The 20,715-nt window shown below is 37.0% G+C and overlaps 1 protein-coding gene across 7 annotated transcripts in view; it reads right to left on the bottom strand.

Annotated features, from left to right (window-relative positions):
* Positions 1-930: 930 nt before the first annotated feature.
* LOC128988660 (nicotinate phosphoribosyltransferase) overlaps positions 931-20,715 on the bottom strand; it is a 63,644-nt gene continuing 43,859 nt past the window's right edge. For 6 of the 7 annotated variants that reach the window (XM_054410154.1, XM_054410155.1, XM_054410158.1 and 3 more), the window contains 6 exons: positions 18,839-18,979; positions 18,260-18,384; positions 10,144-10,287; positions 7,302-7,438; positions 4,416-4,544; positions 931-4,088 (listed from right to left, as the gene is read on the bottom strand). In XM_054410154.1, the coding sequence (XP_054266129.1) occupies positions 4,011-4,088; positions 4,416-4,544; positions 7,302-7,438; positions 10,144-10,287; positions 18,260-18,384; positions 18,839-18,979 (754 nt within the window). In that variant the 3' untranslated portion in view covers positions 931-4,010. The remainder of the gene's footprint in view (positions 4,089-4,415; positions 4,545-7,301; positions 7,439-10,143; positions 10,288-18,259; positions 18,385-18,838; positions 18,980-20,715) is intronic. The other variant, XR_008490411.1, reaches the window with a different exon arrangement.

The raw sequence follows: 20,715 nt of genomic DNA, 5'->3' as shown, positions 1-20,715 counted from the left end.
CGAGACAGGTGACGCGACCGGTTGGAACCATTATAAATATTCAAACGTAATCCGGAGGCTAACAACTCTTAAAAACATAATTTATATATATATATACACTAGCTGGCCCGGCAGACGTCGTCCTGCCCTAATGTGGTTTTATGTCAAATGCTCATTCATTTTCAAGATGAGTCGTTCGCATGGCTCAATCACGTCCTGGTTGAAGTTCGTTTGCTACGCTCACTCACCTGTAGGTTGGAGCTCGTTCGCTGCGCTGACTTGCCTTGGTTGCAAATTAGCTGTTGTCATAAACTGAAAAAAATAATAGTGCTGCACCCTGTTGGTAAACCTATTAACTTTTTAATGCTATTGAACATCATAGAATTAAATTCTTTAGTTGAACCAGCTGTTAAGAATCTTTAATTCCATTTAAATATGAGTACTCATAAGGTTAACATGGGAAACTCCAGAGCCACTGGGGCGGAGCCCTTTTGACGGATCTGCACCAAACTTCACACAAACCATCCTTGAATAATGCTGAATAATACCTGAAAGTTTCATTACAATCTGTCGAACAGTTTCGGAGTCCATAAAGGACTAACAAACAAATATACATACATTGGATTGATAGATTTAATTCTCAAAAAGACTTATTTTTCAATTTGTCATTCAAATCATATGTTTTGTTTGTTTATACAGATTTAAAACCACATTATAAATTACAGTCCACTGTTACCTTCAATAAACATGTACTAAACATTTTTCTATCTTTTTTTTATAATTTAAATCAATTTCATTTTACACTCTCTTTTCCTTTATCTCTCCATAGAAAATTCAATAAGTATTCTGATTTTAATTTTCTTTAAGTTGCATTAATTTTATAATATCAAGGGAAATAAAAAACACACATTTTTACAAACTTTTACTACAATGTGAAAAAATTATGTGACTTCTCTATGATTATTACAAATGTCTAGCTTTAATTTAGTGCTATGAACAATGTGAGTAGGCAACACCTAGTTAGCCTTAAACAATAAAATATTGGAATGCTTAGTTAGCACTAACTGCATCCGGTGGTAACTTGCAACTAAACGGTAACAACAGCCTAGGCACTAACATCCTGGTATAACTGTAGTATATTTAAAATTTAACTAAAAAAGTAACAGTCAAATTTATTTTTAGTTTACGCAACAATCACGTAAAGATAGTCTTTAAGACACAAGTAGAAAATTTAAGGTACGAGCCTTGGCAAGAGCCTGTAAAACTTCTACGAGTGTCTTTAAGGCTAATTACGTGAGTTGCGTACACTACTTTACCTACGACCATTTTTAAATTACTAATAATCACTACTCATAACGTCTAAGAGAGGTTATGTTTTTGTTTATAACCTCTCATTGTCACTGATTGTGATGCAATAACTCATTGTTCCAACCCAACCACTCACTCATTGTATAATCAATTAAATTGGCTTTAACCGCTAATAAGTTGATGTTTGAAGCATTACAATTTTACTTCTTTTCTCTCAATCCTTGAACTTCATTGGTCCAAACTTGTACTGTAAAGTAACAAATCAATTATGTTAAGTATAAGTAAACAATACTGTAAAGTGAATCTTTTCAATTCTAAGAACTGAATTGAAAAGGCTAGTTAAAAAAACGGCCGTAGGTAAACATATTAAGTTCATTAAAATGTAACAGTATACAAACATTAACCTTAAGATAGTTTGAAAAAAAAAATTATTTGTTCAAGAAATAGGTTTTGTTAAGTACTTCAAATAAGTACTAAAACTGATTCAGGTACTGTACCTTTAAAATTTAAGTTAAATTTGTAATAAGTAACTGAGACTGAATTAATGAAGACTTAGTTTGAAAAGACCAAATTCAAGTAGATTTTTTATGTATTACATAATTTAACATTAAAACTATTAAATTAAAATCAACATAATGCACTATATTCACTTTGTTTTGACAACTAGATCACTGTTTGTAACAAACTGACTTATAAATTCTGTTTGTTTTAGATAATACCCCTGCCGCAGCAAACCTGCAGACTAAGCGAATTTCCATTTGCCTGATTTGATTTTCAATTAAATCCATTCCAATAACATTACGTATAACGAGTACCTAGGTTTGCTGCCACAAGGAGGGTAATAAAGTGTGTTTTTTAGAAAATATTAATAGCTTAGTATATAAAGTGAATAAATTAGCCAAGTTTGATCAAAACATATCCATAAACAAGCAAACTACAACAGTTCAACTTATTCTCCATAAGAATAACAAAAAGATTTTAAATTTACTTTTTATCTCTGAAACCTATAACCATACAAAACCACGCCAAGATACTAAATTATTTGTTTTTTAAGCTCTTCCAAATGGTTTAGAGAAATTTGAAAATTGTATGTTTTGAGGGTCAAAAATGAGAAAAACCCATTTTTAACCCATTAAACCCCATGGTCCACGTTTGAACCATATTTCATTGAAATTGGATAATTTTTGCTCGAGTTATCGTGCTAATGGACACACAGATATATGTGTGGGGGTACTAATTCATGTTATGTCCAAGCGTTTAAATTTTTTTAAATTTGGATTTTTAATGGTGATTTTTCACAAAATTTTACTCTAAACAAAATAGTACAGCCAATGATGTAAAAATTACGGTTCAAAAGTTATCACGACTCTTGTGACCTTCCCTATAAAATATAATAGTTACTGCCATCGCTTGCCCATGAAAAGGTTTGTTGACAAGCTAATTGGTGAGAGTATGACGTGTCAAATTGCTGATACTATTTATTTCTGTTAGATTTCATAAAAACATGTCTTTTTACAAATGTATAAATCACTTTAAAATCCCTTGAAAGGTTGACTTCACACTTGGTACATGTATCGTGACAAATAGGACCTATCTGCACACAAGGAATTAGTCCGTGTTCCGATTCCAAATGAAAGCCATTTAAAAATATTTATCTTAATAAAAAAAACCAAGTGATTTTACAACAAAAATACCTGTTACACTTACTGGAACACTTAATATCTGTGTTAATTTAATAACTTATCTGCAACCAAATTGAAAAACCAATTAATTAATACTACGGATATGTTTCAAAAAAGTTTGGTCCAAACTTCTGAAAATAACTACTCCATGAAACTGTTTAAACTGTAAGCATTTGAGATGTTATACGCATTAGAAAATAGTCAACAAATTGTGTAGCGAAGATACAATTGTTAAACATATAAACTTGATATAGGCTTGGTTGGATAATTGTGGATACCTATAACAACCAAACCATCCAATTCATCTTCATTCACTCCAATATTAATAATATTTGTCATATAACATTACTCGGCCTTGTTAAAATGCACCTATTATTTGTATATATTATTTTTCTCTATTCTAACTAACCAATGCCTATATTTTAAAAATAAAGTATTTACATCTCATTTACCTTATGTCCACACTAGTTTGGTATATTAGATAACTACGTTTAAACAGAAAATGGCACATTTAACAAAATAAGAGATACAAATTTCCTTAAAGATGTTTAGATTGTAAAAGATATAATTAAAACATAGAATTTATAATTTGTAAAGCCCTAATAAAGGACAAAATCTAAAAATAAAAATAATTACATTTAACATCCTCAATAGCTTTTAATCTACTATCCAAAAATGGACAAATGTACAATCCAGCGCTAACTATATTATTTTATTGTGCTTAAACCATTAATGCTTTAACAGTTTGGTACTTTATAATCTAGAAGTTGCATAGTGAAAATAAATCAAGTATGAAGTACAAGATTAAGCCTAAAAATAATAAATATGCTACATCTAAATAACAAAATAAGGATATACTAACCACTTGTTAACAGCACAAAAACAATATTTCATTTTTTAAAGTCAACAAAATAAATTTAACATTCAGCTACCTAGTACCACTTAAAGATTTATTTTTTCAGCAACGACTCAAGTTGTGTTGCTAGACCAGCAAGGTAGGACTAGCATTTATGTGGTTTCAATGATGGGAAAGCATTAGCTTCAAGACAATTCGCCAATCGGGGCGTTCTGAAGCCACAAGTCATGGATAAAGTTGTATAAGCAGTCACTTACAGCAACCTGAAACCAGTTCAACCATTGATAATAGTTAATAATGAGAAAAATTTTGAACACTGCTAATTTTTTTAAATATTACACTTAGAGGTGAGAAAGCATGTGGCATTTTGAGCCAAGCATGAAAAGAAGCTGGATCAAGCATTAGACTAGAAAAGTTGGGCTGAACAGAACAAAAGTCTCTGATACAGTAAAGTTCTGAGAATATCAGATCTTCTGTTATCTGAAACTCCTTGTGGACTAAACGATCAAATACCTTGAAAACACGTGCTATTTCTGTTTGGTATAACACGTACATCAAGACAAGTTCTAATCGTCATATATGTCACTGACCTTGTAGGGTGTTGGATTGAGGTTCCGTTTGTGGTCCTGGCGCAGAGTCTGCAGTGAAGCTCTGACTCGGTCCCTTACTTCCTTGAGGCTCGGCTGGGGCTGGCAAACTTTCCCATTCTGCCAGTAAACCTGCAAAAACATTCACTGGAGTCATTAGAAGGTTTTCACTTTTGGATTTTTAATTCAGTATCAAATTTCAAGGTCAATTAAATTATCACTACTCAATTATCAATTATCTTACTAATATTATAAATGTGAAAGTTTGTCTGTTTGTTTGTTTTGTTTGTTTGTTTGTTTGTTTGTTTGTTAAACAGTTTAAAGTTTATTGTTTAAAGTTCAATCACGCAACAACCACTGGACGGATTGGGCTGAAATTTGGCATGATGATAGCTTACATTCCCGATTAACATATAGGCATATTCTTATCTCAAAAATCCTTTCGGGCTCCGCCCCAGTGGCTCTGTAATTCCCCATGTTAACCTTATGAGTATTCATATTTAAAGGGAATTCAAGAATTTAGTCAGCTTTTTCAACTAAAAAAGTTGGTTCTATGATATGGAAAAGCATTAAAAAAAAGTTATAAGATTTACCAACAGGGTGCAGCACTATATTTTTTTTGTATTTATGAAAACAGCTAATTTGAACTAAGCAGCAACAAAAAACTGTGATTGATAACTGTCAAAGTAGGATTACAGTTATGTTTATGTTTTTCATTTCATGAATAATTTGTGATATTTTGCAAATTGTTGATAATTTATTTTTCTCTATTGTTTAGGTGAAGTGATAGAACATTATGGCTATGGTAGATGTGTAATACTATAGAATACTGTAAATTTAAAAAAGCAAATTTTATCAAACTGTGAACTCCCTTATTGCAAACGCAAAGCTAGAGTATATCTTCAATAAGCATTTTATACTTATATTCCAACCCCGTACGAAGGACGGGTACTCTGCTAGTCCCTCATAAAGATGGGAATACTACCTAGGTGTGTATTTTAACCCTAAAATGAGCAAAGGATGAGTGTAGAATAGAGTGTGATGATCTGTGTAGCTTTGTTACTGGCTAAGCTCAGCTGTTTCATTAGTCAGGATCATTTATTTAAAGCCCAATGAATAGGAACAGCTGAGTCCAGTTTAGAACCATTATTAAGTTACTGACTTTTCTCAGGATCGATCCAGCTACATTTTGATAGTCAGGCGAGCACTATAACCACTCAGCTACCCAGCCATACTTGTCCAGTAGACCCACTTTCATTTGGATCCTTTTGGATTGGGCTTCAGCTGTTTTGAATATCCTCATGTGTATGACTCACACAAGCACTTTTATGATCACAGATACGTAAACAGCCTGTCCAGTATCTTACAGATGTTATTGCTGTGTTCTTTGATTTTTAAGAAAATTGCTGATTTTTTCACCAATGTGTAGTTTTTAAACATGACTTTAATTTAAAGTAAAGTAAAGTTTGTTCACCTTTTGACGGTAAACATTTTTTTCAGTTTGGACAAAGAACTGTTCCTGAGATTTCCAAAATAGTCTACTGTATTTTCAAAAATGTTATTGCCCTAGGATGCAAAATACCATCTCAACAGACAGAAATTGATGGTGTAGGTATTTTACATTGCTTTCTTGAATATGATCACATTATTGCAAGAGAAGACGTAAAATGAATAGATCATATAACAAATTTGCATGTCAACAGTTTAAATATCAGCAATCTGCTTGGTATTTTCCTTTAAGAAATCAATCATATTTCAGCCTTCTACGAAGCAGCTCGTTTGCTTTCTTTAACATGAGTTTGTTGAAGTATTGCCTCTTTATGATCCTGATCACTTTTGCAAGAGGTTAATTTTCCAGTACAAGGTTATTTAGCGTTAAACATGTTATGTTGCAAAGTATTAATTCAGAGACTGGGAAGAAACATTATCTTATTTTTAGCCCACAATATACGATGGATTACAGTAGTTTAGAAACATTAAATCCTGTTAAGAATAAACGGGTAGACTTCCGTATCTGTTGGCACATCCAACCGAATGAAAATATCAATTGTTCGATTGTTTCATTCAATATATTGTTTGGTTAGTTAGGTTAACCTTACCTAACTAACCAAACGATATATCTAATCATTGATATATCGATGAATATTTTCATTCGGTTGCTTGGGCCAACAGATACGGAAGTCTACCTGTTAGATATTGTTAAACAAGATTGATAATATATACTTAAAAATAATTATCAAATGGTTTTTCAGTAGAGAAATTATCTTCTACAGAAGAACAATTCCTAACCTGAGAGATCTTTATTTATTTTTTTTTTTTAAGACAGGAGGACTTACAGCTTAGGATGACTCCGAACAACTGTATCATAGCACTATACACACCTACTACTCTCTCTTCAAACAACAGATAGTTATCACTTTTATTTTGTTTTGGCCTCTCGCTTTAAGCTTTTATTGGCTCATTAAATTATTTTATTGTATTTTATTTGGAAGTTAATGAGTAGTGTTTGGAACTTTGAACCATTAGGAGTATAAGTCCCTGGTCCTAAGCACTAGCTTAGCTGTGCTGCGATATTTGGTCTAATTGAAAAGTAGTTTTATAGTGTATTGTGTTGTTTCGTGTAAGTAAATGTCTATTGTAAAATGTACATTTTTATGAGTAAATTTTGATGTTTTTTAACGTGTTGCACGCTCCGAAGATGTAAGCTTTAAGTAATTTAAGTTTGACGCAAAATGGAGGTAAGCCTAAAAAGTCATACATAAGTAGTCCAGGGGCTATCAGAATGAATATTATCAATAGTTATCCTAAAAAAACCGAAGTATCATAGTAACAGAAACACTGGCTAAATAACAGCACTTAATCACACATACACTTATATCAGCTCATTACCTTGTACAATGCCTCTACGCTAGTGGGGATGACGTACGCTCTCTTTGACTCCTGGAAGGGATGACGACACAACACCCTCTCGCCTGCCTGGGGCGGCGGCTCTATAGACCTCTGCATCAGGTCGATCAGAGCATGCCCTGCAAACGACCGACATAGGAGACTGACATTCATTTTACATGGTCATAATGTTATGGTCGAACTTTTGAAAGGTCAATCCTAGGTATTTCTGTACGAGTCAGGATGCCAAATAAACCGGGGAAATCAGTAGTATAAGTTTCTTCAGCAGTAACTGTAAAAAGGTTTCTGATCTGTTATTAGTGTATCTACGTTTTTTAACAATTCCTAACCAGCCACTGGGCTTTTCTCTAAAATACAACCTAAATAAATAGTTAATGTGGCTTACACACTGGGTCAGATCTGTTCATCTTACAGCATGTGTTCTAGGCCACTCATAAAATTTTCCACTTTACAACATTATTACAAATAAAGACGTTGAATGTATAATCATTTTTTTGAACTAAGTTAACATTTTTTTACTGTGACTGTGATATGACTGATGTGACTGAACTGTGACGTGCCAGAACTGATGTGTGTGAATAGACCCTTACACACTGTCTGTACAGCTCGTGACATCTAAGCTGGCACTTGGCTGATCGCTACTAGTAGCTAGTTAAAAAACATTATGTCCCGTCATGCGGGTTGCATCAAATGACCTCGCGACCCATATGAAGGCGCTCAAGTACATAATATAAGGGCAGTCAACCCCGTGAGGCAGCGGAAATGTTTGCAGTCCGGTCTTTTTCCTACGTCCACCCTCCTCCCGCCATCACTGTCCGCGCTAGGCCAAGTGCCAGCTTAGATCTCATGAGCTGTACAGTAATACACAGAAGAAGAAATTATTTTCTGATTTGAGAAACGAGCAGACTAGCCGATTGGACTCAAACATAGCATTAGGGCCTATTTGTATACATTTGTCAGAAAATATTTCACACAAATATACATTGGCACATGACCAAAAGGAAAGACACAGTTTAACTATAAAAAGCTAAAATTTGATACCTCTTTTTGTCCATATTCTTTGCATTAGTTTTCTAAACAATGTAAAACAGTTGCTCCCAAGAAAAGACAAGATCTTAATTCAAATACCCCCGCCACAGCAAAACCGGCAGACTAAGCGAATTTCCATTTGCCTGATTTGATTTTCAATTAAATCTATTTAAATAACATTAGGTTTAATGAGTACCTAGGTTTGCTGCTTTGGGGAGGGTAATAAAGTGTGTTTTTAGTGGAATATAAATAGCTTAGTATGAAATCAATAAATGCGCCAAGTTTGATAAAAATATATCCATAAACTAGCACACTACAATAAATTTCTTATTCCCTATAAAAATAACATGTAGGCTATATTGAATTAAATTTCCTTTTTTTTTCTCGGAAGCCAATAACCGTACTAAAACACTCCAAAATACGTAATTATTTATTTGTTTTAAGGTCTACAAAATGGTTTCATCAAAATCAGATGATTTCTGCTTGAGTTATCGTGCTAACGGACACACATATCCAGTAGACTCCCTCTTATCCGGACTCCTCGGGACCGAGGCCAGTCCGGATAACGATTTTTCCGGTTAAACCGACGTTCCCAAAATCTCGTTAAAACGGACCATTTAAATGCATACTCTATACAGTATTTGACTTAAAATTAGGAGAGCATTGTATTTAGACTAGGGATGGACGAGATTGGATTTTTAGTTCGAGACGAGACAATATTTTTTATTTCTCATAAAATTTCGAGACGATATCGAGACGAGATTTCTCTTCTCATACACAACGGGAAATGCACGTTCGAAATTTTTACCTGATTTTGTAACATTGCTAGATGACTGTTTAAATACTAAAATAATGATAATAGGCAAGAATATTTACAATCTTTCATTAAATAACATCAGCATAACATTTTTTTATTAATCAAGCCTAACTTAAAGCAATATTAATTTTTATAAAATAGTTACTTGTTTTGACTTTTTTTATAGTAATAAAACATTCCTCACACTGCTTACACTTAACAAAACTTCTCAAATGTTATTAAAGTAATATTATTAAAATAATGAAAGTAATATTGACATTAAAAGAATTAAAGTAATATTTACATTAAAAGAATTAAAGTAATATTTACATTAAAAGAATTAATTAAATAAGAACGCCTTCGAAAAGGAAACGCAACTACAACACGATCCTGTATTGCGGGTATTATATTGACTTTCTGCAGGCGTTTTTAATTTTTTTTTTTTTTTTTTTTTTTTTTTTTTTTTTTTTTTTTATTCTCGTCTTGATAAAAATCTCGGCCAAAAAGTAATCTCGTCTCATGTAACGAGATTGAAAATTTCCCGAAAATTTCCCGAAATTTCGAGACGACCATCCCTAATTTAGACACGTAATCACTGGTCGCAAATCATCCCACGAGAACAGTCGTTTCACTACCGCCCACTTCCTGCAAATCTAGTCCGGTTAAACCGATGTGCTGATAAAAATTATCGGGATAAAGAGATGTCATTTCTACTGAGTATAGTCCGGTTAATAGGTGTCCGGATAAAAAGGAGTCTACTGTATATATTAATTTGAACAGACAGTGTTTTTGTACTGACATCAAAACAAAAAAGTGAACCGGTCCCGGGTCTAGGTCTTACCATGAGAACTTGCTTATTTCCTATATGGGAAATTTGCTAAAACATTTATTGTGAAGGTCAAAAACCTTTTTAAATAGACAGGAATTGATAAGATACAGTAAGAGCAAGATCTCACACTAACAGAGCTTATTTAGTATTCCAATTCTACCAACACGTACCATCAGCACCGTAGAGACGGTAGGCATCCTTGCGTCCAGGCATGGTCACTTTGCCTACGTCTTGACTCAGCTTGATCCTGGGAACTCCATTGACTTCTACCAATTTGTACACGCAGCCTAGAGCTGGCTGTCGCTGACATGTCACTGTAATTTGTAAAATAAACAATCAAATCAATAGTGCAACAACCACAAACAAATAGCCAGATCCAACCGGAGTGTGACTAACTGTTAGTGTTAAACAGCTTTAGTTAGGCTAACACGTCAGACGTTAATTTCATACTTTAAAAAACAATATAGCTACAAAATCTATAAGGAGTCAAGAATTTTACTAGGCCTACTAATCTAAAAAGCACAAGTTGTAAATGAACCTTAAAGATAAATTTGAGATACTCTCAAATAAAATCTGAGAACAATTAGAAAATTTTTGACTTGAGGTAAGCGTTTTTTCAAAATAGTTTTTTAATGATTGAATGAATAAAGTGCTTTATTTAAAAAAAATACATTCCTCTCGTAACATAATCTTACACTTATTAAACAATGGTCTACGACCGTCTGTTTGATTGGCACACCTGAATGTTAAAACACATTTTTGAAAATAAAATAAAAACAAAATACACTTTATTCCTAACATACACAAATAAAATACCTAACTACATCAATTTTATACAAAACTAAAAAAAAACCTATTTCATTTGGTTTACATAACTTATACAGGGTGTTTAAAAAGAATGCTGGGATTTCAAACGGTCGTTGCTCGGGGACTATTCAAGATAATTAAACGATTTAAACGTCAAATTTAAGGGAAAAGAAAGTTTTTTTCTGTGAGAATAGATTCAAAACATAATATTTTAATTAGCAGCGGAACTTTGTTGTTGTCTACCAGCCTTTGCCTTACTGAATTAATTGTATAATTAGTAAGCCTTTTCTTCTCTATGAAATGTTTTTCCCATGACAATGTCGTTGTATATAACATTCCCAAATATTTATAACTATTTACCACTACAACCTGTTTGCCCCTCCTTATACCAACATCTATCATGTCCTGATAATCTACCAATTTGTTTCTGAAAACCATTATTTTAGATTTTGACAGATTTACTGTAATGTTCCAGGTTGCACTGTAGCATTAAGTTTTTAATCATAATTGGGAGGCGAGAGGTAAGCGTAAGCTCCTCAGGGAGGGGGAGCTGTCTATGACAGCTCCTCCTCCAAGACCGCTGTGAGTCGACTTTGTTCAGCAAAGTCGTACTGTGCTATGCACAGCCTGCAAGGGGTGCCTCTGCACTCGCTGAAGGCAGCGGATCTAGCGCTGGCTGTGTCGTGACTAGACAGCCCTAGGGTAGGGAGCGGCTGCTCTAGTACTGGCCTTGGGCGGAGGTGACAATCACCAATCCGGCCAAGGCCCAGATAGCTAATGTTACCGCCAACTGTTACAGGTATGTGTGCAGCTGTGACAGGACTGAGCTGGAGACGATGAGGGGTCCTACCCCGAAAGGGTCCAGTCTTGGATATTAGCAGGCGTAGTGAGTGGGTCACGGTTCGGCTGCTAAACTGCTAACTTTTTTGCTTTTCTTGTTTTAGTAATGGCTGAAAGTAAACGAACGGAATCATTACCCCAGGTGGGTACCTGCTCAAGCGGGGAATCCCACTCCTCCTTTTTGGAGGACAAGCCCATGGATTCTGGGGAGGGCAACGATCAGCTTTCCTTTAACAATGATAATGTTACTGTGCAGAACACCGCTATGGAGACGGAACCTGGGGAGATCCTGGACACGCCAGAGGTCTTCTCGAGAAGTTCCTTAACAGCAAGAACTCCACCCAATTCATCTACTGATGTGCTTGAGCTTTGCCACAGGTTAGATGCAGACCTGAACAAGCCACTAAACACCAGCAGTGCTGGCGACTCTCCATCTCTGGCGGATGTTTCGTCCGACTCTGAGATCACTTTTACAGTTATGACCAAAACTGAGTACAATATGTCTGTTAGAGAAAGGAAAAAGGCTGAGGGCACGTGGATCCCTAACAGACAGTGGAGAAAGAGGAAGCGAGAGTCCTTGAGTTCTCCTGGGGAAGGTTCAGGCGTATCACCGATGCGTAGAACCGGATCCGATAGTAACCCTGGGTCGTCTCAAAATCCTCCTCCTAAGAGAAATAAAAACTCTAATCAATCAGCAGATGGACTCGTTGCAGGAAAGGCCAGCTACAGAGATCAGCTTGTGGGTCACAAGTTGGCAGTAGCTCCAGCGGCCTATCCCGATGCGAGATTCTCTGTTGAGGAATGTGATTTGTTGCAGGACAAACTGATGGAGTTGGTGTTTGGTGATGATGGCGCCAACATTCCTCATCAGTTTGAAAAAATTTACCATGAGAAGGGTGCTCTTGTCGTAACTTGTGGTAATTCTGAAACAACTGACTGGCTAAAGAGGGTGGCACCGAAGCTGGCGCTGGGAAGTGAGGGGAGTATGGAGGTCATTGTAGCAGACTATAAGGATCTGTTGCGCACGACCAAAGTGCTCCTACGCACTGACAGGCGCTTGGCCAAGGTCGAAGCCTCTAAAGTGTTTGTTCAGATTGAGCGGCAAAATCCTGGTGTCACGACAAAGGACTGGCGCGTCATTGGTGGGAAGAGGAAGGATGATCATCAGATTCTTGTTCTTGCTATTGATGAAATGAATGCGCAGGTTCTGAAAGATCGTGGCTGGATTATCTATCTGGGTCTGGGGAAAATACAGCTCAGAGTTATCTCTGGTGCTCCCTCTGATGACTCAGGTCCTTCAAGCGAACCTACAGCACAGTAAGGCTGCCACGGCTGTGTTCTCTCTGAGCACGGTTAAGCAGTCCTTAGATTATGCCTTGATTCAGGAACCCTGGATCAATAATTTTAGAATTGCGGGGATGGGAACTATAAAGGGTAGCATCTTCTCTGCATCTGTACCACACCCTAGAACTTGCATTTGGGTTAAAGAGGGGCTAAAATGTAATCCAGTTCTAGAGCTTTGTTCGAGGGACGTAACAGTAATTAAGACTGTATGTACTAAATCCAACATAAAACTGCTGCTGGCCTCTGTTTACATGCCACAGGGCGACGATGGACTGCTCCCATCGGCCGAGGTCAGAAGATTGGTCGACCTCGCACACGAGTCTGGATCCGAACTCGTGATAGGCTGCGACTCCAATGCCCATAATACGGCCTGGGGATGCAGGGACACTAACAACCGAGGTAGGTCACTTCTAGAATACATAGCTTCTTGCGGCCTACTTGTTGCAAATGTAGGCTCAGAACCAACTTTTTTAAGCAGGATAGGCCAATCAGTAATTGATCTTACCCTGTGTTCGGCGGGTATGGCTGACAGGATTATTGACTGGTCAGTGTCCCTTGAGCCATCCCTGTCTGATCATAGGCACATTGTCTTCGGGTTGGGGAATTTCTGCGGCGAGGTTCGCTTATTTAGGAGCCCAGTTAAAACCGACTGGGCATCCTTCAGAGCTGATCTTCGGGGCAGAATTGCCTCGAACCTGAACACATCTCCTATAAACACAGTTGATGCGCTTGACGAGGCGGCAGATCATCTAACTAGGTGCATAGTTACATCCTTTGAGGATAATTGTCCTTTGAGCAAGGGAAAGAGTAACAGGGCTAGTTGGTGGGGTCCTGAACTTGCCTCTCTTAGGAAGAGAGTAAGGGCCCAATTTAGGCGAGCAAAGATAACCAATAATTGGGATATATACCATACAACTCTCACAGAATATAACCATGCAGTACGTAAGGCCAAAAGGCTCTCATGGAAAAATTTTTGTGGAAATTTAGAGAGTATCAAGGATACTTCTAGAATACATAAGGTACTTGTTAGAGACAGGCATGTTACTTTGGGTGCCGTTGAGGGACCGGATGGTGTAATGGCTTTTGAACCTACCGAAATACTAAAGGTTATGGTAAAAACTCATTTCCCTGGTTGTATTGTTTCTGAAGTGCAGCAGGAGGAGGTGAGTCCAGAGCGGCCTAACCTGGGCCGTCGTGCCACTCATTCTATGTGGAGCACTGCTTGCCGCATAGTCACCTTCAGCAAGGTAAGATGGGCTGTTGGCTTATTACGACCCTTCAAATCGCCGGGTCCTGATGAGGTAAGACCTGTTTGTTTGCAGGAGGGTCTTGATACAATTATACACCCACTCTGTAAACTTTTCAGAGCCAGCTTAGCCTTAGGACACATTCCCTTAGGGTGGTGTAATTCGCGTATCGCATTTATTCCTAAACCAGGAAGGGATAGTTACACTGACCCTAAGTCATTCAGACCCATTTCTCTATCTTCTTTCTTTCTTAAGATCCTAGAAAAGTTGGTCTCAAGATATATGATGGATACAGCTCTTAGGACACATCCTTTACATATTAATCAGCATGCGTATGTCTCAGGAAGATCATGCGAGACTGCGTTGCACCAACTTGTAAGCAAGATTGAGAAAGCTCTAGAGAGCAGTGAAGTGGCCCTGGGTGCCTTTCTCGATATTCAAGGTGCTTTTGACAATACTGGTACTCCAGCGATTCTTAATGCGGTGAGAGCAAGAGGTTTTCACGGTATAATATGTAGATGGATTGAATCCTTGCTTCTCAGTAGGAAGGTTAGGCTCTCACTCCACAATGATACGATCGAGGCAAGAACTACTCGAGGATGTCTTCAGGGGGGGGTTCTTTCTCCTCTACTTTGGAATTTGGTAGCAGACGACCTTATAAGGACCCTCAACGAAAGTGGGGTTTTCGCCTTAGGTTATGCTGATGATGTTGCAATCCTTGTGGTTGGAAAGTTCCACGGAACCATAACTGACCTTATGAATAGAGCTTTAAGGGTAGTGGACCGTTGGTGCCAGGAAGTTGGGCTCTCTATAAATCCCAGGAAAGTTGTAATGGTACCCTTCACAAGAAGGAGGAAACTGGACGGGATCGGCCCACTAAGACTGCAGGGTACTGTAATAGAGCTGCAGAATCAGGTGAAGTATCTTGGTTAATTTTGGACAGATCACTTCACTGGGGACCACACCTTCAAAAAGTCATTGAGCGTGGTAAATGGTCCCTTATGGCATGCAGGCGGATGGTAAGTGGCACATGGGGGTTACAGCCTAAACTTATGCACTGGCTGTATGTATCTGTTGTTCGACCCGCCCTTACATATGGTTCGCTTGTGTGGTGGCCAAAGATGGAATCAACTATAGCTGTCAAAGCTTTAGCAGGAGTTCAGAGGCTTGCTCTTATTATGATAACTGGGGCAGTAAGTAGCTGTCCTGGAGCGGCACTTGACTGTCTGCTTAACATGCTACCTATTGACATTTATATTAAGGTGGTAGCAAGTAAAACAGCCCAACGCCTTAGATGCGAAAACTTATGGATAGCCTCAGGGAACAATAAAGGGCACTCTAAAATTGTTCAGGTGGTACATAATGATGAATTGGACTTACCTTCAGATCACATGTCCAAAAAATACTCCTTTGGAAAGCCTTTCAAAGTACTAATACCAGATAGGAAGGATTGGTCTGGCGGAAAAGGACCCATACCCACAGGTGACTTAGAATGCTATACTGATGGTTCTAAGATCAAAAATGGGGGCACTGGAGCAGGTGTGCATTGGATGAATGGAGGCACTGGTATTTGTCTTCCAATGGGGGTGTACCCAACTGTTTTTCAAGCGGAGGTCACTGCCATTCTAGTTTGTGCTCAAGAACATCTTAACAAAGATATCAGAGACAAAACAATCAATATCTTTACTGATAGTCAAGCGACCTTAAAAGCATTAAACTCTTACGAATTCAACTCCAGGCTCGTGTGGGATTGTCTTGCTTCTGTGTCTGAGTTGGGTAGGAGAAATGACCTTACGCTTTGCTGGGTACCAGGACACTCAGGCATTAAAGGAAATGAAGCTGCAGACAGATTGGCAAATACTGCCTCTGCGACATCACTGTTAGGCCCGCAACCCTTCTGTGGCATCTCACGAAACAGTGTATTTTCTGCGATTGCGTCATGGGCCAAGGAAAAGCATCGCAAACGCTGGGTCGATGTTCCCCTTCTTAGGGTCAGCAAGCTTACTCTGTTTAGGCCTTCCAAAAAGGTTGCCTGTGACCTCTTGAGACTAGACAGACGAAGAATTAAATTAATTGTTGAACTGATAACTGGTCATGGAAGATTCAGGAAACATCTACAACGGATGGGCTTATATGATGGTGAACCGATCTGTAGGTACTGTGATAGGTCAGAAGAGAGAGCTGATCACTTACTCTTTGATTGTATTGAGCTCTCTGACGCTAGATCGATAACTCTTGGAAATATGGCTAGAGGTAGATTTCTTCCTGAGGATGAACTTATTGGGAAGCTACAGGCATTCATTGGGCGCCTCAACTTGTAGGTCAACAAGAAAGCAATTAAGTATCTGGGGTGCGCAATAATTCGATTTCGGATGAAGTGCTTTAAGGTCTCGACCTGCCCCTGTTAGATAAGATAAGATAATCATAATTGGTAATGCTGCTGCTGTGGGGGCCAGCAATACGATGTCGTCTGCATACATAAAAAAATTTACTCTCGTTCCACCGAAACTTACAGCCACCTTCCAGCACCTCTGGCAAATTGTTTATGAATAAGCTGAACAGGAGAGGACTTCCTATAGAACCTTGTCTTAAACCTGTCTTTGTTTCAAACTCTTTTGAAATGCCGCCTTTCCACCAAACCGCTGCAGATGTGTTACAATAATGACTCCTCAAAATATCTAAAACATGCGTTGAGACGCCGATTGATGAAAGTTTTAATATAACTACTAACAACTATCAACAGTATCAAACGCACTTTAAACATCCACAAAAATGCATACAACTTGCCACCTTTCTCTGCCAAACTAAATTTGATCATCGATGCCTAATTAAAAATATTATCTACAGTGGAATAGTTTTGTCTGAAACCGACCTGGAACTTCGATTAGATGCAGTTTTTATTGACCCACCCAATTTTGAAGTCTATTATTTAGCATTCCTATAAATATTTTACCATTACAATTTATAAAAGACAATCCTCTATAATTTTGAACTAACCTTAATTCTACCTCCAAAAAATTTCATTATAAATACCAAGTAGTTTAGTAAAAAATCGGTATGGTGCATTCTTAAAAAAACTCTTGGGGACCCTATCTAGACCAGGTGCTTTATTATTTTTAAAGCAGGATAAAAAAACTTTTAATTCTAGAAAGATAAAGTCTTTATCACGATAATCATCGGCAATAAAAGGTTCTGCAAACAAGATAGTACTTTCTATAGGAGGGGCAATGAAAGCACCCCAATTTATAAGTAGTACAAACTCAATAATATTCACCCTAAACTAAAGATATAAATAGCACATCAAAACACAGCTTATCTTTTGCCATTTTAACTTAACAAAGTCATTTTTCCATTTCTTGAGAAAGAAATCCTGCAAGTGACGTCCTTGTCCTACTTGACATTCCTTTTTAAGCACTTGAAAACTCCATCAAATACTCCTCCAGCATTTCTTCAGGAATCATTTAAGTTTTTGGACAATTCCTAGCTTCGGTTCAAGCAATTATGTGGGCTGATTTTGAAAGACCTCTAACTTCAAGTAACTTATTAGAACAACCCCCCCTCCAAAAAAAGGAGCCAACGTAACAACAAAAGCTTCCTGGCAAATCTCTTTGGACTTTCAGTTACTGTGACTCGCACTATCTTTTGCGGAACCTATCGATTATTTTTCAGGTTTAAGCGTTTATCCTAAATCATTTTACCCAGTTCACCATTGTTTTCCAATCTGGAACAGCGCCATGTTGACCAAGGATGGAATGTGGTCCAGACAATATCTGGGTTTTTGCACAAGAATCACTATTTTTTAAATAGGTTTCCACATCAAAATCTCAGTGTTAATAGCCTCAGGAATAATATTTAATAAAATTACATAGTTTAATTTATGTTATAAGCACAGCTGATCATTTGTTGTTGCAACAATTAACATGTGACAGCTAAAACAAATTGTGGCGTTCTCATTTTTGATATTTTTTTTATTAAAAGTCTTCAAACATAAATAATACTGCTCAATCAAATTTTCATAAGTTTTTTAAGAGTGTATTGTTTGAATTACCTAGATGAGTTCCGATTCCAAAGCAGTCGATTTTATGACCTTGCTCGTTGAGGCTTAAGATTGTCTCTTCATTGATGTCATTTGAAGCAACAATTTGCAGCTGAGCAAACCAGGGAATGTTGTACCTGCAACAGGTGACGATCAATGATAAGGATTAAAATATTTAGAAAGTTTTGAGCAGTGAGCGGAGATTGCAGACCCTCTGCTGTTTGACTACACAATGAAAAATGAGGTGGGGTAAAGCACTCTTTCAACCCGTTGTGCATGATGAAAGATGCTGCAGTATTCTGAAGTAACGGAATGTGGCAAACACAGAATGTCCGTGAATCAACCAATCAATTTGATTCTTCTTAGATTTTCTTTCAGTCAGATAACAAATTGTTGTTGCACAGTAACTCAGCTATGAACTGCAAGTGCTGTTCTTAGTCAACTTTTCTGCATAGTCCTTACTGTACTAGAGAATACTTTAATACTTTATTCTGAAATGGTGACATATAATATAAATGAAATATAATTTGTTCTCAAGGTTTTTACAAGGGGTTGAAAAGATACACTTCATACAGGTACCAAAACACCTACTTGTTGCCGATCTTGACAAAGCACTCTCGGGCTTTGTTAGAGAGATAGGCCAAGTCTCCGCTATCAATGCGGATGCCGACGGCACGGTAGCCGAGCTCATTGAGTGCCAACGCCACAGCGCAGAAGTTAAGCAGCCCACTCCTGCAACAGACAAACACTTGCTGATAGCGTCGATTGAATATGTACTACCATCAACTTTTGGATAACGAAGTTGAAATTGCATCTATATGGACTAGATGTAATGAAATTTGTTATTAAAAAAGAACGTAGTGGCAGAAGCCAATCTCCAAATTTTTAACTTTTAAGTTAAAAAGTTTGTGTAGGCCTGTTTTACAAAAATCAGTAATTAACATCATCTGATTTTTATTCTCAATTGGGATAAAGATTTAACATGGAAATGGAATGTGTACATGCTCAAAGGTAACTAACTAACCCGTTTTTTAATTTGTTGTTAAAAAGCCATAAACAACTAATCTATCAATTGATCTAATGTATAAAAAATAACAAAATTAAAAATTCTTGACGGAGTAAATTCTCCAAGAAGTTCCATAAAAACATTCTTTGCATTAACATATAGACTCAAACAAAAATTATCTTTGCACTTGAATCTGCAAAACTGAATCTGCATGAGACAATCTAGTGTTCTTGATAAAAAATCGTTCTTGAAAAAAAGTATTAAAACTACATAGAATTTATGTAATCAAACTGTGTTATGGTATTCGTTTTGTAAAATTTAATATAATTGACTCCACAGGATACAAACATACATTTTCTTCATCATGTTTCTTGAAGTTATTCAGACAACATTAATTCTATTAAATCATGGCATGTAGTCAGTGTAGCAATAAAATTAACACAACCCTCATGCTTAAGTTTCGCATGCCCCTAGGAAACTAACTGAATAATACTGTATAGTAAACAGTAAACCCTTTTTTAAATTGAGAATTATTTATAACTAGGAAACCCATGCGGCTCAATGAGCAACGTAGTAAGAAACACCAACTTGGTGCTTGGATTCGAGTAACTGTACGGTATTAAGATTCTTAGAGTTGTTTGAAAACTTGATGGGAATTAATTTGATTTAAATATCTCAAATTTTGTCTTGGAGGTTCGCGTACATTCCTGTTCTCGGTCTTGTTAACTTACTGATCATTAGTTTGTCACAAAGTAACATTGGGTAACTTTATGTCTTTGAGCAGTAGCTCTTCTTCGATTTGAGGCATCCCTCTAAACTAACGCATTTTCTCCAATAGGGAATCCTGAAAAGTGGGGTGATATCAACCATTTCAGGTGCTCCATTTTTAATGTATACCACAAACTCTGGGTTACCAACTGGACAGCCATAATCTGCTTTGAATTTAGCAGCAACTCCATTGGAAGTTAGTCGATTTAGCGTCTTTTAAGGGTCCGCTCTACCTCTTCCGTTACGTGTAAGGGTTTGGGGGCCTCGTGTTTCTAAAGGCTACATTTAACGTAAAATCAAAGTTAGGGTCTCATTTTGAAGAGGATTAAATCATCTCAAATATGGTGGTTTCAATATTTTTAATATCGTAGCATAAAGCCTGAAAATCCTCTTTTGAATGTAGACGAAAAACTGCAATTTTAAACTGCGTTAACTTATTATAATCTTTGTTACTATAAAATTCTAAAACCAAGGATGCATGGATTGTTCTTTGTTCTATAAAACCCTGTTTATTGTTTTTTACTAGCATGTATGGGTAATTTACAAAGTGATGGCCTGTGAACCTCTGCAACTAGCAAAGTTGAATCCGTAACCTACCGAACCTTGCGGCCACAAGTGGAACTACACGCGTGTAGCCCCTCCATTGCCGCCTTCCTTCCCCTCTTCAGAATGTCAACTGAAAGCTTTACCTAAG

The sequence above is a fragment of the Macrosteles quadrilineatus genome, unplaced genomic scaffold, assembly GCF_028750875.1.
Source record: "Macrosteles quadrilineatus isolate MER2022 unplaced genomic scaffold, UCM_ALF_1.0 Scaffold_3__2_contigs__length_128488019, whole genome shotgun sequence".
Lineage (NCBI taxonomy): Eukaryota > Metazoa > Arthropoda > Insecta > Hemiptera > Cicadellidae > Macrosteles > Macrosteles quadrilineatus.
This window is presented reverse-complemented; position numbering and strand designations above follow the sequence as displayed.